Source organism: Pteropus alecto, unplaced genomic scaffold (assembly GCF_000325575.1).
Source record: "Pteropus alecto unplaced genomic scaffold, ASM32557v1 scaffold201, whole genome shotgun sequence".
Classification (NCBI taxonomy): Eukaryota; Metazoa; Chordata; class Mammalia; order Chiroptera; family Pteropodidae; genus Pteropus; species Pteropus alecto.
In genome coordinates, this window is record NW_006430503.1 from 117,644 (window position 1) to 142,762 (window position 25,119).

At 39.7% G+C, this 25,119-nt stretch overlaps 2 protein-coding genes and 1 pseudogene across 11 annotated transcripts in view; 1 reads left to right on the top strand and 2 right to left on the bottom strand.

Moving 5' to 3' along the window:
* Nucleotides 1-2,622: 2,622 nt before the first annotated feature.
* Nucleotides 2,623-24,107, bottom strand: MCM4 (minichromosome maintenance complex component 4). Of its 4 annotated transcripts, none has more exons than XM_006905152.3 (17): nt 23,969-24,107; nt 23,662-23,745; nt 23,085-23,246; nt 22,591-22,754; nt 22,395-22,496; nt 22,063-22,158; nt 21,886-21,981; nt 20,828-20,966; nt 18,459-18,679; nt 16,398-16,518; nt 11,368-11,627; nt 10,319-10,684; nt 9,483-9,610; nt 8,405-8,612; nt 4,827-5,055; nt 4,182-4,315; nt 2,623-3,332 (listed from the first exon to the last, which is right to left on the bottom strand). In XM_006905152.3, the coding sequence occupies exons 2-17, from the start codon at nt 23,729-23,731 to the stop codon at nt 3,240-3,242; spliced, it is 2,589 nt and encodes an 862-aa protein (XP_006905214.1). In that variant the 5' UTR covers nt 23,732-23,745; nt 23,969-24,107; the 3' UTR covers nt 2,623-3,239. The 4 variants fall into 4 exon arrangements, with proteins under 4 accessions (XP_006905214.1, XP_024904852.1, XP_006905215.1 ...); XM_025049084.1 differs by having other exon boundaries at nt 23,933-24,072; XM_006905153.3 differs by having other exon boundaries at nt 23,897-24,043.
* LOC112482422 lies at nt 10,955-11,070 on the bottom strand (annotated as a pseudogene).
* An 85-nt stretch (nt 24,108-24,192) lies between the features above and the next one.
* Nucleotides 24,193-25,119, top strand: part of PRKDC (protein kinase, DNA-activated, catalytic polypeptide) — a 191,844-nt gene continuing 190,917 nt past the window's right edge. For 5 of the 7 annotated variants that reach the window (XM_025049081.1, XM_025049079.1, XM_025049080.1 and 2 more), the window contains exon 1: nt 24,233-24,886. In XM_025049081.1, the coding sequence (XP_024904849.1) occupies nt 24,631-24,886 (256 nt within the window). In that variant the 5' untranslated portion in view covers nt 24,233-24,630. Of the gene's footprint in view, nt 24,887-25,119 lie in introns of all 7 variants that reach the window. The other 2 variants (XM_015592731.2, XM_006905155.3) reach the window with 2 other exon arrangements.

Sequence of the window (25,119 nt, forward strand, 5' to 3'; positions counted from 1 at the left end):
CAAAGCAAATGGCATTCAGAGAAAAGTGGGGGTAGCAGTACTAATATCAGACTAAATAAACTTCGAAATAAAAAAGGTAAAGAAAGATACTGAAGGACACTTCATAATGATAAAGGGAATCATGCGTCAAGAAGACATAACACTTATTACTATCTATGCTCCCAATCAGGGAGCCTCAAAATATGTAAAGCAATTATGGAACTAAAGGGAGAAACAGACCAAAACACTATCATAGTAGGGGACCTAAATACCCCACTGTCGGACATGGACAGATCATCCAAACAGGAAATAAGGAAATAACATCCTTAAACGACACATTAGACCAATTGGACATAATTGACATATACAGAGCCTTCCATCCCAGGATGGTACTCTAAAATGTACCATCAATGGAACATTTTAGAGTACCCACCAAATGACAGGCACCAGGGAACCTTCTCAGCATGATTTTAGAAGTATAAGCAGCATGTCCAAAAGCACTGAACAGTTAAAAACATAAGCTGTAGCCTGAGTCAACAGACTCAACTGTTGAGTCAGAAGACTCAACTGTTTTCATTCCAGCGTAATCTCTTGCTTTTGCGTCAAGCAAGAGATGAAACTTCTTGCTTCCTTTATCTGTAAAAAGACTTAATCATATAGAGCTGCTGAGGATTACGTATAAAAGTATCTCCTACAAGGTGAGTTCACTGAGGAACTTCATGAGTATAGCCATTTGGTGGGATGTCAACCTTACATCCTTTCATGATGCCTCAAACCACTGCCTCCTTCAAAATATGACATTTTGCAAACCTGCCAAGGACAGTACAGATAAGAACGATGATTCATAAAAATGAGTTTGGCCAGCTGACTTCATGTAATGTTAAAACATACAAATGGCCAACAGACATGTGAAAAGATGTTCAACTTCACTAGCTATTAGGGAAATGGAACTCAAAACCACAATGAGCTACCACTTCATACTTGTTAGAATGGCTATTACCAAAAGACAAAAAATAAGTGTCGGAGAGGTTGTGGGGAAAAAGGAACTCTCATATACTGCTGGTGGGACTGCAAATTGGTATAGCCACTATGGAAAACAGTATGGAGGTTCCTCAAAAAACTAAGAATTGATCTACCATAGGATCTAGCAATCCCTCTACTGGGTATTTACCCCAATGACTTGAAAACCCATATCCAAAAAGATATTTGCACACCAATGTGCATAGCAGCATTATTCCCGGTGGCCAGGACATGGAAGCAACCTAAGTGTCCTATGATAGATGATTGGCTAAAGAAGCTGTGGTACATATATACAATGGAATATTATTCAGCCATAAGAGATGAAATACTGCCATTTGTGACAACATGGATAGACATCAAGATAATCATGCTAAGTGACATAAGCAAGACAGAAAACGTTGAAAACCACATATTGTTTATATGTGGGATATGAACCTAAAAGCAACAAATATGACAAACAAACAGACACTCATGGATATGGACAATAGACTAGTGGTTACCAGAGAAGGCAGGGGAAGGGAGAGGTTGATGGGGTAAAAGGGGTCAAATACATGGTGACAGAAAGAAACTCAACCATGGGTGGTGAACACACAATACAAAATATAAATGACTGTTGAACTGTACACTTGAAACTTGCCAGATTTTGTTAAACAATGTCACTATAATGGTTAAAAAAAAATGAAGAATTATTATATGACCCAGCAATCTCTCCTCTACCCAAACAATTTGAAAACATTCATTTGTAAAATTTTATGTACCACTAAGTTCATTGCAGCATTATTCAAGGTGGCCGAGTCATGGAAACAAGTGAAGTATTTCTTTGATAGATGACTGGATAAAGATGTGCTACATATATACAATACTTCTCAGCCATAAAATAAAATAGAGCCATTTGCGACAACATGGATGGATCTTAAGAATATCATGCCAAGCAAAATAAGTCAGCTGGAAAAACTCAAGAACCATAGGATTTCACTTACATAGGGGATAAAAAATTGAAAGCAATAAATAAACAAGCCAAACAAATAAAAACTCATAGACACAGACAATATTTTAGTGATTACCAGAAAGAAGAGGGGAGGGGAAGAGGTAGATAAGGGTAAAGGGGGTTAAATATATAGTGATGGAAAGAAATTTAACTTTGGGTGGTAAACACACATTGCAATATATATGATTATACACTTAAAACCTATATAATTTTATTAACCGTTGTCACCCCAAGAAATTTAACTTTGGGTGGTAAACACATATTGCAATATATATTATTATACACTTAAAACCTATATAATTTTATTAACTGTTGTCACCCCAATCAATTTAACACAATAAAAAAATTTTAATGCTATTTAACCGTTCAATTAGATATAATTTTCTATGGATACTTTAGCAGTGAATGTTGACTCTAAGTTAATGTTTCAGAGATTATTATAGTAGTATGTCCATACGAGATATCAGATTATGATGGTTTTATAAGATTATGACTGCTAGGACTGAAATAATTTTTGAATAAAATGAAATTCATTATACTATTATTTCTTTGATTTCAAGTACTTACCATCATGAATTTCCATGAATGTAGTATTAAAGCTTTTATCTTAATTAAAAATGCCAGATAAACAAGTATTACTTAGTCTATTATTTATTTAAGAAAAAGTTTTACATATTAGAGATAAAGTGATAAAAAGTTAATCTAGAACCTAACCCTTTCCGACCATCTATTTTTGATCTTATAGTAGCCATGAGAACAAGCCTTTAGAAGTAATTACACTTGAGAGTTGTAACAGGGAGAAAGGCTCTGGTCTTTCATTACCTCACTCTGAATGGTATGCCCTGACTAAGTCTTACCTCATGTTACAAAACCTCAAGCATATGATTGCCATTAGAATGTCTAGCACAAAAAGCACAGCCCAGACTTCCATCTTCAAAAAAGAATGATATGTGCTATCTGCATATAAACACAGATTAAAGTCTTGGTGCTAAAGAAAAGGTGCTTCAAGAAAATATTATCTACTGTGTATTTGTAAGTTGGCATAGCATTTTTACTTAAAATGTTTCAAAAACTGAAAACACACACTTCACTATAAAAATTGAACCAACATTAGAAAAGTTTTATGAAACCAAATAATAACTTTAAGAATCTATTTCCAGTAGTGTCAACGGTGGTTGCTTCGTGGCCCATATGCCATACATGTATGAAAGCAAGTGCAGTCAAGCAGAATACAGCACGGCTCACAAGAACTTTAGAGCAAACGAACAGTTTTTCCAGTTACTGTCAAGAAGTCATCATCAGCCAAGGCATGCAATGCTTCTTCAAACATATCTTTGGTAATTGCCTTTGAGAGGGGAAGAGGAGGAAAACAAATATTTTACATGTCAAGCACTCTCTTACCTGTTAAGAGATACAATGATTTCAGTGTTAAAGAATCTGAAATCATCAGTCTCTTCCCTTTTTGGTGGCTGTATATACATTTCTTATGGTCTAACTTAGGAGTGGCAAACTTTTCCTGTAAAGGGCCAGATGATAAACACTATAGGCTTGGCGTCTGTCACAACTACTCAACTTTGCCCCTGCTGTGCCAGTGCAGCCAGACAATACATCAGTGAAGGGGCACTATAACAGGCAAAGAGATGGTTTGGCCATCAGAGTTCTTTTCACTGAACAACTCAACTTATTCACAAAAGGGCATCTGAATATTTCATCCCCAAAACATAACAAATAAATGTGATGTTTCTAAATTAAGATGTGTATTTGTAACATTATAATAGAAAAAACTGTAAACATCCTGTATGTCCAACTGGTTAAGTAATGATGGAATATGGATGCAACAGAATGTTACCCAACTTTTATGAATGTCATGAAGTCTATTTACCATCAGATGTTAATAGTATTAATTTAACCATTAATTAAAAAGAAAAGCAGCAGCAAGTCACAAAACAGTATAAATATAATTGACTATTTCCAATTTTTAAAAATCACATGTGTACAAATACACATAGAAAACCCACAAAAGGAGTATAATAAAATTTTATTAGTGATTATTTCTTGATGATGGGTGTATGGGTGATCTTTCTTTATTGTTACCTACACTTATTACTTAAACAATAAAGGGAAAAATAAGAAAAAAACTTTAAAGTATTAAAGAAAAAAACTATCACACAAAAAAATACATGTAAACACTTACTATGTCAGATTGTCCTCGAATATCTTCAAAAAGTTGCTGGTATTTTAGAGCTGGTGTTTTGCCTTTAGATAAAATAAGTTTTTTCAGCGCTTCAGCTAACTCTTCTTTCCGTTTACGAGAGGTGGCACTCATTCCTGATTTTAAAAAAATTAATAAAAATATTTCTGCTACAAGAAGTGAAATGTTTCATATTTCTATCAAGGTTAGGCGTCAGTAGCTAAATGCTAAAATACATTCAAAATCATGAGCTCTCAATTCTCTGCTGTTTCCAATTTTCTATAAGCCAATAGCTGCTACTTTCTACTGAAACATAGTATACATAATCTAATTAGCAGAGTCATTCACTACTCATTAAGAAATGAATTAATTCTTTAAAATGGGATAACATGGGTACCTAGAGAGCAGAAGAAATAGAATCTCTTTGAAATTAGATACAACACCGTGCGTATACTAGTATATATTTTTCTCAGAAGTTAGCATGTATTTTTCTCACAACTTTTATCAGAATCTCAAAGGGGCTCTGATCCAAAAAAGGTTAAGTACCTCTGCTTCAAATGACTGAATAATTAGCTTAAATGTGAAATATTAATTAGTCATATATTAAATAATTTTCATGAGTTCTTATGTTTAGCACAAATAACAAACCTGTAGTAAGAATAGATATGTCCACGATGCCTGTCCTGGGGTCAGTGGCAGACTGCTTCAGAGCCTCCCGATGCAGGCGTTTTGCCTCTTCAACATCAACTGCTTCAACTTTGTTTGAAAATCGTACTTTAGCGTGGGCTTCTGCTAAGCGAATCAAAGACTCCAGCTGTCGCGGGTATGCAGAAACCATTCCTCGGCTACTACCAATCTTCCTCATGTCTACATAAGCCTAATGTAAACAAGAAAAAAAACCAAAATTCTTTGGTAACTATTATAACCTTAGTTCTGTGGCTGAACATTTAGGATTCCATTACATAAGTGGAACTCCTGCATGGCTGCCACGTATAGGTACTGCGGAGAATTAAAAGTGAGATCAAGTTTTGTGCCTCGCCTTCATCAAGGTGGTGTCTGAGGCAGCTCTGAAGAATGGAAAATGGGAATGGGCAGTGAAGATGCATGAAGCCCGGCACTCAGAGGACATGGTGTGTTGGGGTGGAGGGGTAGGGTGCAATTAGAGCAGAGGCCTCTAATCAGGGAGTCTGTCTGAAAAAAGTCCTCTAGCACTGACTCTTGTTTATACACTTGCTAAAGATCCATTTAACAAGGCACCCAAAGGAGTAGGTAAACTGTATTAAACTTATAAACAGGTGATATAGTTTTATTTCTTTCTGAGCATCCTCAAGAATGATACAAATGGAAAATTACATATCATTTGTAACTTTCATTTGAAAGCATTCTTGGGAGCTTCATTAGGATGCAAAGCCTATCAAAACATCAGGAAACCTTCCTAACACAAGGTTTAAATAACCTAGCATATGTCGTCATGCACTGCTGTCCATGTAAAAAGATATTGAAAAAGTGAACATAAAGTACTTTTAATTCATTTTATTTTTTAGTAACAAGCAAATGGAAGCTAAGAGAAACTGGATGACTTGTCCAGAGTTACAGAGTTACCAAGTAGCATCACCTGTATTTCTGATCTTAAATTCACTATGCTTATAAGTATTGAAATATAAAAAGTGTGGGGGGAGGGAAAAAATGGCGTAGACAAAAAGGCTCTGTTCACCCCTCTGGCGACCAAATCAGAGTTGTGACAGAAACAAGGAGCAAGCAGCAAGGAAAAGTCGCCTGGGATCTAGATGAACAAGCCATACAACTAGGGAGAAATCCAAGAAATTACCCAGCAACGGCAGAAGGTAGGACAGGGCGAGGATGTGACGCTGCCCAGTCTTGAGCTACTGAGTGGGACAGAGGCAGCGGTAACAGCAGACTCCTCTTAAAGGGGCCACGTCTGCGAGGGGATTTTCACGGCGACGGACCTGCTTGCTCTGAGCACCAGTGCCGATTCAGCTGCACGCAGGGGGCACCAGGGACTTGCAGGGAGAATCACTCTGTACAGAAGTGCTGGCGGTATCCATTGTTCCCTGTTGAGCCCTCCCCACTCCCAGTGAGCAGACACAGGAACACCATAGCTGAGTCGTCATCAAACTGGATAGCAGAGGTTGCTCTGCCCAGAGGATTCCTCGAAACCCTGCCTCTCCCAGCTCGTGGCCCTACTCAAGCCACATCCAGGTATATCCTCAGAGAGTCAGGTACTCCTTGCTGAGCAGCGCCTAGACTCACACTGGAGGCAGCTGGCCTTGGTTTCTGGTGTGGCCTCTTGAGGCAACTATGAGCACAGCATCTGTGGATTGCTTGCTGAATCTTAACAGGTGTCCCCGGAGGGGCAGAGGCTTGGGCTAAATTTGGCCTGCAGATGAACCCCTCTCAGGACTGTGCCACTGGATACCTACTTCACAAATCCACAATAAGAAAACCGGGAGACTTTGCTTAGTACACAGAAATAGACAAGGAAAGGCAGACAAAATGGGAAGACAATGAAGCAGAAGCCATATGAAAGAACAGAACAGAGATTCAGATATAATGGAGTCAAGCAATCTAACAGATGCAGAGTTCAAAACACTGGCTATAAAGATGCTCAATGAACTTTTGGGAAGAGTAGATAATTTCAGTGAGAACTTCAAAAAGAGCTAAAAACATAAAAATGGAAATGAAATTATAAAGGGGAACCAGTCTGAAGAACACATTATCTGAGATGAGAAGTATATTAAATGGAATAAACAAAGGAATAAACAAAGTGAACAAAGAAAAGGATCAAAAGACCTATCTAGAGGATGGGAAAGCCAAGGACACACAATCAGAATGGCAAGAAAAAAGATGGCAAGACTATAAAAATAATTTAAGGAGAATATGGGACACTATTAAGGGTCAAAATATTCATCTGATCGGCATACCTAAAAGAAAACAAGATGCTAAATAGCTGTTTGAAGAAATAATGATGGAAAACTTCCCTAACCTCGTGAAGGAAATGGACGCAAAACCCCATGAACTCAGAGAATCCCAAAAACCAGGGATCCAAAGAGGCCCACAACAAGACACGTCATAATTAAGATGCTAAAGGTTAAATACAAAGAAAGAAGATTAAAAGCAGCAAGAAAAAAGCAGATAGTTACCTATAAGGGAACACCATAAGGCTGGCAGCTGATTTCTCAAGAGAAACTATGCAGGGCTTAGCACAAAATATTCGATGTGATGAAAACCTGGGATCTACAACCAAGATTACTTGATCCAGCAAAGCTATCATTTAGAGTTGAAGGACAGGTAAAGAACTTCCCAGACAAAAATAAGCTGAAGGAATTTATCGCCACCAAGCCAGTATTACAGAAAATGTTGGAGGGACTTCTTTAAGAGGAAAAAACATGTATCAAAAACAGGAGTAAAGAATGGTAACAACCACATTCCTATCAATAAGTACCTCAAATGGAAAAGAACTAAGTACTCCAACTAAAAGATAGAGTGGATGAATGGATAGGAAAACATGACCTCTAACATGCTGCCTATAAGAGACTCACTTCAGATTAAAAGACACACACAGACTGAAAGGAAGGGGCTGGAAAAGATATTGCTTTGATAGACCTAGAAAGTATTTAAGTCAGACAGAGAAAGATAAACACTATATGATTTCACTTATATGCAGAATTTAAGAAATAAAAAGAACAAACTAATCAAAAACAGACACAAATAGTGGACAATTTGGTGAAGGACAGAGGGGAGAGAGGTTTGGGGGGCTGAGAGAATTAGGTGAAAGGTTAAAAAGGTACAAATTAGTAGTTGATGGATGGTCACAGGGATGAGGAGCACGGCATAGGAATGTAGTTAGCATTAATTCGCTGGCTAGGAGGAGGGTTAGGGGAGGGAGGGAGTAATTGGGGGATATTTTTACTAATTATATAGATGTCTAACCAATGTACTGTATACTTCAAACTAATTAAAATAAATGAATTAGAAAAAAAGAAATATAAAAAGTGTGTACAACCTATAGAAATGAATCCTTTCCCCCTTTTCACATTTGGAAAAGTCAATTTTGCAACAGAGGAGGAAAAAGTAGTTATAGAAAATAGTATGTTCTTCTTAAAATAAGGACTGTTTTAAGAGAATGATTGACTAGTTACATTAAGGCTTTTGGCTAGAAGCTCAGCAAAACAGTTTTTCAGGCTTTAAACACGAACGTGTGTTACCTCAATGAGAGCTTGGCTGGCTTCCTGGCTCAGCCGGGGCATGACCATGCTGTGTGCATAAGCAATGTAGTCCTTTAGGACTGCCATGTCCATGAACTCCTCCTCCACTTGCTCCTCACTCTGGTAGTATAGAGCGACGAGGTGGTGAGCCAGACGCCTGTCGTAGGCTTCGTCCTGAGGGTCCAGCATGAGGAAGATCAAATCAAACCTGAGAAAATATTGCAAAAACATTGTTTTCCTAATTGAGACACTAACATACCTACAAACAATTTAAAAATTGCTTTTGGGCTACCTAGGCACATGCTTAGTCAGGGCTGCTGAGGGAGAATAAGCTTCTTCTGTCCAGATCGCCTAAAGAGGCTTCGGATCAATCCAATTCACCCCACTCTGTCTCCAGCAGATGTGCGCTTTCTTGGCCCTTAGGTCTGCCCAGAAAACGGCTGGTTACCAAACGTTGAGTCAAAGAATTAAGACTTCCCCGAAGGAAATGTTATTATAATTTTGAAGACAAGAAGATATAAAAGTACATTCAGCTGTTTGTTTTTTTTGGGGGGTGGCGGGGGGGAAGGATTTCATTAAAAAAATAATCAGTCTAAAATAATTTTATGAAATACATCAATATTTGGAGGAGGTCAATAAACTGGATTATATGATTCCACTTTAACAAATTTAATTTTTCAGAACCATATCCACCATGTGAAGATATACTCTATAGAACAGAGGATAGTGGTTGGTTCTCAATAGTGGCTTTAAGACTGAGATAAGAGTACTGAGGGACATGCTTCAGAAAAAAATGTCAAGGTGAAATGTTCTAATTGTTTCAAAAACAAACAAAACAAAACAAAAAAACAAAACAAAAAGAAAACAAAATGTACGTTAAGGTGCTACCCATAGCTGAGCAGAGAAACACGGTCCTTGCCATAAAAACTCGACCAACCAAATTTGAAAACTTTTGTGTTAGAGTGAAGAATTTGATGTTAACAGTTGCTGAATATTAGTATTTCCTTTTCTTAATCTCACTCTGAGAATTCTACAAATGAGCAAAGAATGTCTATTTTACAAAAATACGTTTTCATACCTTGATAATAATGTGTGAGGCAGCTGGATATTTTCAATAGTAGTTTTTTTAGGATTCCATTGAGACTCGATGGGATTCGCTGCTGCCAAGATAGAGGTGCGTGCATTGAGTTGACAAATAATCCCAGCCTACCAAAGAGAACAGTGCAGTTAGAAGCCTCACCCTGATGCTGGCAGGAACTATGTGACCCATGGTCACTGAGTATGGCTTCTGCCATGTCTCTAATGTCACCAAGAGCCATATTACCTCCTAAAGGTGACTTCGGCAGTTCCACCTGGGACAATATTCTGTCCTTGGATTCATGTCGAGGACTGAGTTTTATATAAACGTATATTCTATGTCTTTTTAAGAAACTAAACTCCTTGCATGAGATTTAGGACAAACTCAAGTTCTGTGAAAACCACACATTAGTGGGTTAGCACAGCAAAAAAGATGAAAGAGGATCCTGTAGAACAGTGGTCCCCAACCTTTTTGGCACCAGGGACCTGTGCTCCTATAAGAATCTAATGCATGATGATCTGAGGTGGAGCTGAGGCAGTAATGCTAATGCTGGGGAGCAGCTACAAACACAGATGAAGCTTTGCTCACTTGCAAGCTGCTTACCTCTTGTGGTGAGCCCCAGTTCCTAACAGGCCATGGACCGGTACCGGTCCGTGGCCTGGGGGTTTTCCCTGCTGTAGAAAATACTCAGATTTAGCTGAAATCTAATAGGAAAAGTATTTACCAGTTTCCCAAAGTTTAGAACCAAGGTAACTGCATAGTTCCACAGATGCTTTAATTCAAATGTCCACACATTTTAAACATGACCATGTTTATAGATGAACAACGTGACTCACCTTTGCAATGGAAAGAGTCTGCTGCTCCATGACTTCATGCAGTACTGATCTTGTACTTTCGTTCATCTTGTCAAACTCATCAATACAGCAGATACCATTGTCACTGAGGACAAGGGCACCAGTCTGCAGGACAAGCTGCCTCGTTTCAGGGTCTTTCATTACATATGCAGTGAGGCCAACAGCACTGGAGCCCTTCCCGGATGTGTACTGCCCCCTGGGGACCAGATTGTACACATACTGCAGCAGCTGGGACTTGCTGGTCCCAGGGTCACCGCACAGCAGAATGTTGATCTCAGCACGAAATTTGCCCCGTCCTGTGTGACTAAAATCCTTTCTTGTTCCGCCAAAGAGTTGAAGCAAGATTCCCTAAACAAACAAACATGTCTAAACTTTCATTTACTATAGAGTAACTTATAGCTTAAATGTTAGAGGTACTTTATAAATTACAACTAAGAAATTTAAGTAAAGGTATAAAAGTGTATATGATAGTGCTTTAAGTTATCCCTAACCAGTTTATACAGAAGCATACACCATCATGCCAGAATAGTGGCCATGTAAATCCCTATTCCAATCCTGTGTGGCTATTCTTGTTTATTTTTTATGATTATTATTATTTTTATCATTTATTATTCTTTATGCCTACAGTACCTGGTCTTCCTAGGAGGTCTCCCATCCAAGTACTAACCAGGCCCGACCCTGCTTAGCTCCTGAGATCAGACATCGGGCTTGTTCAGGGTGGCATGGCTGTACACAATGAACCATGACTCCACTGGGGTGCAAACCCAGGGCCTTCTGCGTGTAAAGCAGACATGCTAACCGCTACATTAAGGAACCACATCCTAATCTTATGTTTATAAACATGTAAGGTTGATGTAGAGATAAAGAAATGGACAATGGTGCTGTGATTCTTCTCCACCAATAACCAAGTCAGGTTATAAGTGCCACGCTCTGCCAAACAGGCAACAGTTATTACCTTTATGGGGTCAAACACTATGACCCCATAAAAAATACCTATAGATTCCAATTATAAATTAAAAATCCATTTTTACCTTCTTTATATCTTCGTGTTCATAAATGCTTGGAGCCAAGGCTGATGCAAGTCTCTCATAAATGTCTGGTTTTCTGGAAAGTTCTTTAAGCAATTCCACATGCTTCTCTGAAAAAAGTTTCTGTTCTGCTTCTTCATCAAGGCCATGAAGACGTTTTGCATCAGTTTTTCGATAATGAATGACATCAATGTGGGTTTTGTAGACAGACTTGACATTACTCACTCTTGGGTTGACTCGAATAGGCACAGCTCGATAGATGCCTGAAGGCACAACCATAAAACATACTTTTACCTTCTACTAAAAGGCTCAGTAAACCAGCACTGACAACAAGGCAGCACTGAGAGCTGACAGCTGGCACTGGAGGGGGTGAGCTCCAAGCACATGTCTTTCATGGACGTCCTAGAGTTGAGGACTCAGGCTTACACCATAAAGTTCTCTGCTGAAGGGGATAGGATCAAGTTGGAATAAACATAGGTTTCTGAAAAAGGCAGACCTAAAATTGTGCTCATCTGTGACGACTTGTTAGCTCTGTGACCTTGGGCACTTATATGAGCATAAACGCATTGTACATAATCATTTTGAGGTTTAAATGAAATTACTTTGCTTCTAGCACAACGCTTGGCTCATGGATAGTATACTTGGTTCATTGAAATAATTTTGAAAAAATTATACAGAATGTGCTTAGTAATTATTTTACTGGAACAAAGTACTACTAAAATACTGTACCAAAAACTTGGAAAGGAAATCCTAAAAGCTCAAGTCTTTTGTCTATGGCCATGTGCCCAATCTCATCTGATCTTGGAAGCTAAGCAGAGTTGGATCTTGTTAGTACTTGGATGGGAGACCACCTAGGAATCCCAGGTGCTACAGGCGGTTTTTTCTAAAGAAGCTCAAGTCTTTTAAAAATCATTCACAAATTATTTCAGACAATAAGACAATCTACTGATTGAAGATATGGTGAAGGAAAAATGACTGTATTTTGTTTGTAATGGGAGGTATTTCTAGGTGAATGATCGAGCTCCACCGTACACCCTACTTCCTAAACAACATTAAGAGGTAGGTAAATAAGTAACCCTTCGAACATACCAACTCATCCATTCCCCAAGAACAAGAATTTCCCAAACTGCTGTCTGATGTTTAATCTTTTTGAATTTCAAACTAGAACCCTTGAATACCAGGACAATTCAGTTTCCTGTTGTTTTTTGAGAAAATATTCAATCTCTCCCTCACAGCTTTTACAACATGCCGCTATAGATCATTAGTTCTTTTATGTAAAAGGTCAATGTAATTCTTTTTAAAAACATAAAAATCAGTTTATATGTAACAATATTAGAATACACATCATTCTTCATATCAAGACAGATTAGGGATGGATAACTATTATATCTAAAGCAGCTTAGTTAACTTTATTGGCACCTATAATGATTCCTCTTCACAGATCAGCATTGATAATACTTATTTTGCATGTATACAGCACTTTGACAATCACTTCTTCCCAAACACATTCACATGTATCATCATATTAGTTCCAATTCGCAGTTCAGGAAATTAAAATATTGGATTAAACACTTCATCAAGGGCTTCAGAGCAATGGAGTGGCAGAACGAGGATTGTGTAACTTGAAAGATGACAAATCTTTCAAATTTTTACCTACTACGTGTATCTTTTAACTTAAAACTGCTAGCAAAAACTACTAAACTTCATATTAGGAACGACACAGGATGAAAAGTCCTGACTCACTGAGTGGAACATATGGACTGCCTCAGGAGCCTTAGCTACTCTTTGAACTCAATTCCCACACTCCCCTCAATAAAACTACGCTGTGGGCATAAGGACCAGTCAAGACGGCATAGAGCCCCAACCTTTTTGGCACCAGGGATCAGTGTTCCTATGATAATCTGATGCCTGATAATAGGTGGAGCTGAGGCGGTGATGCTAGTGCTGGGGAGCAGCTGCAAATACTGATAAAGCTTCATTTGCTCATCTGCCGCTTACCTCCTGCTGTGTGGCCCAGTTCCTAATAGGCCATGGACTGGTACTGGTCCGCAGCCCAGAGATTGGAGTAGAGGGCAGAGGCTTTGTATATCTCCTCTTGCCACCACACTAAGCTACAGAGCAAACAGCAATCAGAGTTACCTGAGGAATGGATGAAGAAAAGTTCTACAACTAGGGAGAGAAATAAATCACCTTGGAACAGGAGAAGGGAGCAGAGATACGAGGCTGCCCGATCCCACACCAGGTAATCATAGAGGTTATGGCAGCTGTAGCCGGCAGGTGCAGACATTTCTCTTAAAGAGACTGTGACATTTTCGTGGTGACTCGACTACTATGAGCTCTAGCATGCAGACACAGGCGCCACCATAGCTGAAATGTCATCAAACTGGATAACTGGTCGCTCTGCCCAGAGGATTCCCTAAAACTCCGCCCCTCCCAACTTGTGGCCCTACTCAAGTATTTAGTGGTGTCCTCTGAGTGCCCTGTGCCCCTTGCTGAGCAGCTCCAAGCCTTGCACTTGTGGCAGCTGGTCTCGGTTTCTGGTGTGACCTCGTAAAGCAACTGTAAGTTCAGGCAACTGTAAACACAGTATGGTGGCAGCTGTCTGTGGATTGCTTGCCAACTCTTACCAGGTGGCCCTGGAGGGGTACAGGCTGGGGCTAAACTTGGCTTGCAGCTGGACTTCTATAAGGACTGTGCCACTGGGCCCCACAGGACACCTACTACACAAAGCCACGCTACTGAGACTAGGAGACTAAGGAGCTTTACTTAGTATATAGAAACAGACACAGAAAGGCAGCCAAAATGGGGAGACAAAGAAGCATGTCCCACATGAAAGAACAGAACAGAGCTCTAGAAAAAGATCTAAACAAAGTGGAGGCAAGCAATTTACAGATGCAGAGTTCAAAACACTGGCTGTAAGGATGCTCAATGAATTTAGGGGAAGAGTAGATGAAATCAGTGAGAACTTTAATAAAGAAATAGAAAATATAAAAATGGAGATGGAAAACATAAAAGGGAACCAGTCAGAAATTAAGAATATAAGATCTGAGATGAAGAATACATTAGAGGGAATCAACAGAGTGGATGAAGAGGAGGATCAAATTACCAGTATAGAGGATAGGATAGTGGAACACACCCAATCAGAAAAGCAACAAGAAAAAAAGAATCCATAATAAATGAAGATAATTTAAGGAGCTTATGGGACATCAAACATACCAACATTCACCATCATAGGGGTACCAGAAGGAGAAGAGAGAGAGAGACAGAAGGTAAAAACCCATTTGAAGAAATATGGCAAGAAAACTTCCCTAACCTGGTCAAGGAAACAGACATACAACCCCAGGAAGTTTAGAGTACCAAAAAAAGATGAACTCAAAGAGGACTACACTAAGACACATCATCATTAAACTGCCAAAGGTAAATACAAAGAGAATCTTAAAAGCAGCAAGAGAAAATCAGTTAGTTACTTACAAGGGAGCACCTATAAGACTGGCAGTTGATTTCTCAAAATGAACTTTGCAGGACAGAAAGGCTTGGTATAAAATATTCAAAGCGATGTAAAGCAAGGATCTACAACCAAGATTACCCAGCAAAGCTATCATTTAGAGTTGATGGACAGATAAAGAGCTTCCTAGACAAGAAAAATTTAAAGGAATTCATCACACCAAGCCAGTACTAGAAATGTTGGAGGGACTTCTTTAAGAAGAAAAAACATGTATCAAAAATGTGAATAAAGAATGGCAATAACTATAACTATATATCTATCAACAAGTACTTTAAATGAAAAAGAATTAAGTGCTCCAATCAAAAGATAGGGTGGCTGAATGGATAAAAAACCAAGATCCTTATATATGCTGCCTACTTCAGATTAAAACATACACACAGACTTAAAGTAAAGGGACAGAGAAAGATATTGCATGATGGACCTAGAAGTTATTGTGCTGAATGGAGTAAGTCAGATAGAGAAAGGCCATATGATTTCATGTACACGTAGAATCTAGAGAACAAAATAAACAATGATAGCAACAACAACAAAAATGAAAACAAACTCATAGATAAAGAGAATATTTCGAGTCACCACCAGATGGCAAGGAAGGTTGGGGGGAAATGGGTGAAAAAGGACAAAGTGATTAAGAAGTACAAATGGGCAGTTACAAAATAGTCATTGAGATATAAAATATAGTATAAGGAACATAGTCAATGATGTTGTAATAAATATGTAAGGGGGAAGAGGAGTACTAGATTTACCGGGGTGATCACTTTGTGAGTTATAAAGCTCTCTAATCACTAGGCTGTACACCTGAAACTAATATATTGTATGCCAACCATAATTGAAAAATAAAAAAATATTAAAAAAAACTATGTCTGCCATAAACCACCCCCCCCATCCCAACGAAACCAAGTGCCCGTACTACTATGAAGTGTTGAAAGAAACACTGGCATATTCATGTGGAAGGAGCACTCTCTTGGCAGTAAGAGAAAATGAGCCCAAGGCCCAGAAATTACTGTAGAATCTCAGCTGCTGACCTATACTTCTCTGAATCTCAGCTTCCTCATCTCTAAAAGCACCATAATGTAACTCCTGGCATGGAAGCAAGGTGCTCTGATCTCTTCTTTCCTATAATAAATTTTAACCCTTAGCTGCAATTAGGAAATAAGTAGAAAATTCTTTAAAATTCCAGAGTTGGTAAGCATGACTTTCTGGAGCTGCTTGCAGAGCTCAAATCTTGCCAATTCCAGCCTTGTCCAAAGCTGTTTTCTCAAGGTACCAACACTATGAAGTCAAGATACACACATAGCTTCGGGACACTGACATAGCAAGAAAGAGACTTGCAAGGACAATGCATTGTAACATTCTGTCCTGCTAGGTTAAAAATAAGGCAATTAAAGCAGTATGCTCCACCTTCTAAAGACCTGAATGACAGCTGAAGGAAGGACCAAGCCCTATGCCAATAAATTCATGATCGAGCCAAAGGACTAAAAAGTGCCATTAAAAGATAGAACTTATTGCATTAACAAACCTACATTCTTACCAGTAACATTTACTCTGTCCCCAGGTTGAACCTTGTCAACAAGATCATTGTGAGCAAAAAGGATGACAGTGTGAGGCGTCTGACCAGCGGGCATATCTTCAGGAGACTCTTGAAGTTTGATCTGAAAGAACAGTGAAAAACAGAGAACTCAGGAAATGAAGAAAGCATAATGGGAAAAAATTGCAAGTCTTTGTACCACTTAGAAATATTTTTGATGCCTAGCATCTTTTTTAAAACATTATCATTATAATCTCCAATTAATAGTTTTTAAAAAATATGACATGAACATGCTTTTTGTGAGGTTATTTATTTAAACATTCCCCTGAGGGAGAGGGGAAGTGATTTAGGTCACTATTTTTTTTTTTTTTTGCCATTTTAAAGCTGTAGTGGGTATCTCTTAGCTTAACTGTTTGTCGACATTTCAAATTATTTTTTTGAGAAGTTACTTCTAGTAATTTCCTGGGTGAAAAGCACGTACTTCTCAGGTTTATGGTTAAGGACTTCTGTGCATCTCTCCTAGTTATTGCATGCACCTCACAAATACTTGCCTGTTTATCTAATTATATCTACTCATCTACCAACCCCTACTGGGCACTGTTCTAGATGTTGGAGGCTGCAATGAACAAAGTCTCTTCCCTCAGAGTAGAGGGGGGGACAGATAATACATAAACACACAAGTGAGAATGTATCAGATCTGACAGTAACAAATGCAACAGACAAAAGAGTAAAGAGCACAGACAGTGGGAATAGAAGAGATGCTTTTCATAAAGCAAGGTTAGGGAAGCCATTCTCAAATCAGGTGACCTCGAAGTCAAGGTCCAAGGATGTTAGGGAGGAAGCATGTGTTCTCAATGAAAAGAACAGCAGAAGTAAAGGTCCTGCGTCAGGCTTGAGCTTGGCTGATAAACCTTGAATAAATAGTTGAAACAATGTCAGCAAGGTCCATGGGTATAAAAAGGTGTGTTGTGGGTGATGATGGGACACAGTAGGCTTGGAGATTACTCTAAGATATTAAGTTTTATTCTAAGTCAGTTTGGGAGTCTCTGAAGCATTCAAAGAATACTATACTGCAAGTTCCTTGGGAGGAGGGATTCCACCTTTGTATCTCCAGCTCTTAACGCCATGCTGAGGTACATTTGTTCCAATAATTTATACCAATATTAGATGAAAATTCACATCTTAATTTTTTCAATTATTTGGTTAGTAATTAAGTTACACATTCACATTTGCTAGTGTTTCTCTTATTGACCCATAATAAATTACGGAAATTATCTTTTATAGAATTTTGAACATTCTCTCTCCTTAACACTAAAAAAGTTGTTTAACCATTGTACAATAAAAGTCCTTATGCATACTTTTACACCATTACAGTCACAGTAAATGATTTTTCTGCCTTTCCTACTTGTTACTTTAATAACTTCATCTTAAAAATTTCATGATTAAAGAGATAAAAAATCAAACTACCTATGCAGTATTTGTGAGAAAAACTTTAGAAAAATTTCTCAACCCATTCTTTACCAGTGGAACAGTTGCAAAATGGCAGGATTCAACCAAATAGTTTTTACTGATCTTAAGTATTTTATATACTCTTTTCTGGCATACTAAAAAAAATTTACAATCTTAAATATTTCCCATAGAAACACTTCATGTTAAATTTAATAAACCAAAGAGGCTAATTTGATCTGTTAACTTATAAACGACATTAAACTTAAAATATTTATAATAGAAGAATACATGCTATCTCTTTATGGAATACTGTAGGCCATGAGAATATGGAGTATATACTAATGAACTGGTGGCTCACTGGCAATAAAATAGGGACACTGCCATACCAAAGCTGAAGGCTTAAGAGTGCTCCAAGCATCCAGTCTCCAACCCTCTAACAAAAACTACACTATCAGAGAAGGGATGAAGCAGTTGAATGCCATTTAGAAAGCAAGGTTTTAGGGCTTCACAAGTGGACAAGTTACACATGGCTTTTTGAGGATCCAGATACAGGCAGAATAAAGGTAAAATATGCCAAAGGGAGGGCCACCAAGGACACCCAGGAAGGTCACATACCATCTGCTTGTCGGAAAACACAGAGCGGTTGTGGATCAGTGCCATGCTATGGGTGGTGTGGCAGCGCTCGCACACGCAGGGTTCAGCAATGCGGCCGCGGTCCATCTCTACCCGCACTGTGTAGGCGCACACCTGGCACTGGAAGAAGGCCTCCTGCATTTCTGGAATCAGCTGGGATGTCCTGATTACCATGCCACTGATGGCGATGAGTTGATCAATGTCTGCAAGGGGGAGAGAGGTCAGCTTGTCCGTTAGCCACTGTCCACGGCCCAGCCAGATGTGGTATCTCCCAGAGCTGGATTCTTGCCAGGGCAGGTCTGGGTCTGCTGTCAAGCCCAGAAAGACCTTACCTGGAGGACCAGAAATACCTGGGGATGGTTGGGGTCACTGGTAGGCGCTGTGACTAGGGTACGTCTCATTGGGTACTACTTCAGGTCTGGCCAACAGTGCCCTTTATGTGTCTAGTCAGTCTTCCTCTCAACCCCAATGGACCTCTGACTCTTTCTTCCTCAGGGCTCCCTGACCAACAGGCATCCCGCCATCATCTTTTTTTTCTGCCTCCTGCCTGGCTCCACTTTCTTGTTTTGGATTGAAAACTGTATGCTTTTGTCTACTTTGTGCTATGACCTTCCATCTAACTCACTGTGCCATACACAAGTCCTGCTATTTCACTGTATGTGAAAAGCATGGGCTCTAGAGCCACACAGCCTGGATTAAGTACCTGTGTGACCTTGGGGGTAACCTTAGCCTCTCTCTATCTCATCTATAGAATGGGAGTAATGACAGTACATACCTCAGAGTTGTTGAGAATTAAGAGTAAGCATACATCAAGTTTATTAAGAATAGTATCTGACATAGAGGCACTATATAACTTAGCCAATCACCACTATCTATACAAGAAAGGCCCTATATAGATTATTTTATACTCCGCTTATGGTCCTCCCATGACAGCTTTTCCCCCAACTAATTCCACTGCTGGTTCTAAATGAGTTACACTGTTATGTGTAGTCAACAAAACATGCCCTCTAGTTTTGCCAACCTTGCAGATCTTCCCATCCTCTAAGTACTTACTGCTGATTCAAGAGGCCTTTCCTCTGATCCTGTCCTCCCATGACTTTTCTTTGCTTTTCCTCACTAATACTTTACTTAAAATGTAACTTTTGTAATAAGTTACAAAAATAAATGTAAAAGCTAAAACGTGTTGGAATCAGTTGAGTACCTCGCAATGAGTAATCTCTAATCTTACTCTGCAATTCTTTGTGTAAAATACCCCTGACTCTGAAAACTTAAATGCAACACTCACTCTTAAACAGCTCTAACTCTTCCAGTGTCCCCACCAGAAATCACTATCATAGAGATGTCAGGAGACAATTTCATAAGAGAAAAATAAAAATTACACTTATTTAATAAATAGTAAAGTCAAACACTTGCTCATCTTACTTTCTTTTACTGAAATCTCGTCTTTTATGCATTTATCTAGAGCGGTATTCATTAATTTTCAGTAGCTTTCATACTTCAATTTTCATACAAGACAAATATCATGTTTGTCCTATTTTTTTACTCCTATGACCACTGTCTAGCTTAGGACCCTGCTACTCATATTTGAGCTATTGCTAAGTTTCTTAACTGAACCTCAACATACTTTGCACACCAGACCTATCATGAACTTCTCAAGAGTGGCAAATCTTTCTCAGTGGTCCCTATTGACTAGAATAAAATATCTAGATTAAGTTGGACTTCAAAGTTCATTAGAACCTAGGCTTTCCAGCCTCCATGGAAACAGTACAACCCAACTCCCTGCTTCAGCAATCACTTTATTGCCCACCCACAGCTGTTTTGCTCCCTTGTTTCTAGCTATATCTTTTTTCTGCTGTCTAGAGAGAATTCCTTCATGTCTGCTTTCCAAATCCTTACTGCAACCCCAATTTCTATTTCACCATGAACTCTTCCCACTTGGGCCCAGCGCTCTCCTTCTCTTCCTAGACTGAGACATCTCCTGCAGTGTTCTTCAGTTCTTCTATCTCTTCTTTTATTCCCTTTCCCAAGTATTTTTTCTTAAACTCCAGAGAAGGGATCATATATGTTTTCTACAGTGGAGAAAGTGCCTACTTAATAACTGTAAAATTATTGTATTTGGATAAATTCACCTTAAGATAGAGAATTGTCAATAGTTACAAAATCTTTTATATAATTTCAGTTAAAAAAAAGGTATGTTTGGTTCATGGTTCATAATAGTATAGGGTAACTGAAGCTGCTATTTTGTCAATTTCTAATCCATCACCACCAATATCACCAATTTTTTTAAAGGTCTTTGATGAAAGAAGATTTTACTTTCATGTAAGGTATTTTCCTGCCATTAAAAATATTACCTTCTGGATTCAGGTTTCTCATATTCTTAGTCTTCAATGCATTGAATGGTCTTACTTGAATCTGGTGTTCTAAGATTGAGTCAGGGTAACGGTCAAAGAAGATCTCATTGACAGCCATGTCAAAAGTTGGAATAACCTCCTGTATAAATGAATAAGGTGCTAAGCTGTGTTTCTATTTCTACCTTAGAGTTATATATAAATAAAGCATTTTACATTACTAAATTGTAAAGGCAAAAATACATGGCATAAGCTAAAAACATCACCCTAAATAATCACACATGCCATTTACACACCTTTGGCACACCAAACTATCTTATCTTCTGTGTGCTCTCATTAGGGTTAAATGTGATTATAATGTATGAAAACGCCTTCACTATGTTTCAGCATATTTTAGGCTTTTAATTAGTAACAGAAAGGATTTGAAGCACATACTTTCATGTTTTACCTTTTCTCCACAATGAAATGAGACCAAAATGGATTAAATCATAATTATTCAATTTGTTAATACTTGTTCCCCATTCTGCAGACAAGGAAACAGCCTCTGTGGAGCTAAGCAACTTGACACAGGTTACATAGCAATTAAACAGAAATGTCAAGATTTAAAACCAAGTGCTCCTTCTTCCAAAGTCTACAGCTGGAATCAACATAGCTGATACATCATTAATAAAATCCGACTTTAAGCCTTGAAGAAGACCACAGTACGTTTAATATAATGTTACAGATGGCACAAGTTTATGATATATTTATAAAGTATTTCTACTTAAGATAATTTACTTCATCAAACCCAAGAAGATTTGCCATTACTTTATATACTATTAAGAAACACTGCCATTAAACTATGACGTGTCATTGACAGTAATATACATCTCAATTTCAGAAATGTTAGTGTGAAAAAAATGCTTATCTTAAAAGAGATTAAACATGGTTTTCTGAAAGTTATTTTTTGCTTCGGAAGCAAATTTCCTCTGTTAATCGCCAAGAAAATTTTGCTATCCAAAGTCTCTTCAGGTGCTCTAGATGTTTACTGTTATTCATCAAGGTCAAAGACAGGTTCTTACCTGTGGGTAGCAGATGAGCTGTCTGTATAGATTTTTGTCAAATGATTTTATGTGTTCACAGTTTACATTTAAAAATGGCTCCCCAATAACATTAATCTGTAAGATAAAAGAAACAAGTTATATTCTAATTGTTTTAAAATGCATAACTTGAATTTACATGTAAGAATATATGATTACCTCCCCAAGTCGTTGCATGTATAGAGGTTCAGTAATATCTATGCCAACATTTTCTTCTTCTTTAGCCAGAGGATCAATAAAACGCTGAAGAAATTTCTTGATGTAGAGAGAAATATATTAAGCTTAATGCATTTAGAAATAAGCAACTGTTCAAAATACAAAGTCACGACCATGACAGTATTTGAAAACAGTATGTCACTACTAAAAACTAGAAAAATATCCTAAGCCATATAAAAATCTACTCCTAAGTATTATGGCCAATTAGATATACGTTATAAACACTTCCAGCATTTTCAGTTCTAACGATATAAATTTGAACACATAAAGCTCACCTGAAAATTTTCTTTGCATGTTGTCACATTTACATCTGTTCCCCAAATCACAAGTTTCTGGCCTGAAGACTGCTCACTCGCCCCTATATCTTCTGCTGCTGGCTACACAGAAAAGTATGACAGAACCATGTTAATGGGAAATTACCTATTTTATGTCTTCAACATAAAGCATCAAAAAAGTGTACTGTGTACTCACCTCTTCAGACTGCAAATCCACCTGCAGGCCCTTCCGCGCAGACCCTAGGTCAGGCCTTTGCCTCACAGGTGTGCCCCTAACACAACTCCTTGGGGTTCCCTCTACGCGAGAGCTGGGAGTGCCATATGTCAGTGGTGAACTAACGTCAAAGTCAAGAGGAATAGCTATAAAAACAAAATATTAAAGTTTACAACGAAATTCTGGTAGCATAACAAACCTGAAACTATAGTACGTTACCTGTTGATCTAAGTCATGTAAATGCAGTAGCAAACTGAATGTTTATTATAACCTCTGGTGGTGAAGATTCTGAGGACTAGTAAAAGCACCAAGTTTCTTTCTGTTTACTAAGCCCTAACATGTACTACTTCTGTACTCCTAGTGAACATATTAGCTCATGCACAGTTCCATGAACTACCACTTAACTAGAAAATCTGACAAGCTGACTCATCACTTGTATATGAGCTATGGTATAACTCAGATGTTCAGAAACACACTTGAATGTATCTGAGGAGGGCTGGAAAATAATGTGTTCTGCGCTGCAGATGTCTGTAGGTCAACTCCAGGCGAGGTCGGCATCGGCTGCAGCTCTCCAGTAGAGGTAGAATCCTCACCCGTACGTCTCTGAGATGGAGATGACCTGGCATCCTCACTTCGAGCTTGTGACATACAAAACATAAAAGATGGCCATCAATTTTCATGGTTGGTCTCCTGAATTTGTCTTTCTCTTGGGACAGTCTGAATCATTACTGAACAAATATAACCAAACAAAGCGGGCAAATGAGTACGGACGTGTTTAACTATTAAAATTTAGAAACTGCCTGGCAAGAGTGGAAATACGCGTCCAGCGCTTTCTCTCTCACAAGAAAGTTTCTGCACACTAGAACGGGCAAGGCATAGCAAAGGCTCACTGTCTGCATGACATCTTACTCCTCCCCACGTTGGAGACAACGTCCCGAGGCCCTGCACACAGATCAATCAGTCTCTCAGCGGCGGCGGGAAAAGGCCAAAAGAGGAGACGGAAGCTGGACGGAGGGGCGTTGTGTGGCGGGGCGGACTCGAGGGAGAACTTACGTGTCTGCACCGGCATGGCCCTACTGCGCCGGCTACCTCGGCTGCTCGGCGTAGACGCTGGGGACGACATAGTGCTCGGAGTACCTGCGCGACAAAAAGGACAGGCTAGTGCTGCGCCCGCTTTCGGCTTCCCACGCCCCGCCGCACAGACATGCAAGCAGTGCTCCCCGCCGCACCCTCCCCGCCGGCGTGAGGTTGCCGGAGAAAGGCCGCTGCTTCGGACGCGGGAGGTTACCGGAGAAAGGCCGCTGCTTCGGACGCGGGAGGTTACCGGAGAAAGGCCGCTGCTTCGGACGCGGGAGGTTACCGGAGAAAGGCCGCTGCTTCTGACGCACGTGAAATTCTGGGGTGCACTAGGTTGGTCGTACTCCCAGACTGCGCGAGCGGGACCCAAGATTTCGCGCCGGCTGCACTGTCGTCACCACCCTTGGCGGCGCCCCACCAATAGCAGTGACGCTCTTACATGACTCCACCTCCGGGAGGTGCCACTGCGCACCGACAGGGGAGACTGAACGGCCTACTCCCGCGCCTCACAGAAGGCAGACTGTCACTTCCGTTCAGATGGTCTGAACCCTTACTGGGCCGCGGTTTAGCGGGAAGTTCGGCATCCAGCTACATTTGTTCACCGAGGGTGAGCTCTTCACTGTCGCGTTGGCCGAGAAGATACTTTGTCCCTTAAGCATTTTTGTTTCTAAAGACATATAAATGCTTTTTTTTTAACTATCAAAGGACAAACTAGATCCCGACCCAAGACCTTAGATTGTCTCTTCTGACTTTAATAAGTCAACTCCAATTTACCAACTATCCTCCCCGTCTATTTCCGGAGGCCAAACCATTGGATTTCTGTTCCTTTCTAAGCTTCAGTGTATGCATGCTAAGTGTATTGTGTGCAACACAGTCATAAACATGCCAAAATCTTAATTCTCAGCAGGCTCCTCCTACAGGAAGAATCTGCCCTCCGTGTCGAGGATGGTTCCCGCGGTTGCGAGCTCCGCCCCCCGGACCTGCGACATCCGCCTCCGGCGTTTCCGGGCCCCGGGAAGGCTGTGCGCACGCGCAACGCCTGCTGTCATGGCTGATTCCAGCTCTGTCGTGCAGGCCTCCCTTCTGCAGCTGCAGGAGTCTTTGTCCGCCGCGGACCGCTGCAGCGCTGCGATGGCTAGTTATCAGCTGATCCGAGGCCTGGGGCAGGAGTGCCTTCTGAGCACCGGCCCTACGGTGCTGGGTGAGTATGGCCGCCCGGCCGCGCGGAGGAGGGCGCCAGGGCGCGTGCGCGTTTTGGTACTGCTGAGTTGTTAAGAATATGACGTCCCAGTGTTTGCCCCACAGTGGGTATGTTTAACAGTACTTTGAAGTCCCCCCATTTGATTCTGGGTCGTCATAATTGGTGGCTGTGTATAAAAAGTGGTTTTTGTTATACTGCTTTTTTTAACAGCCAAAGTTTTAAAAGCAAAGTTG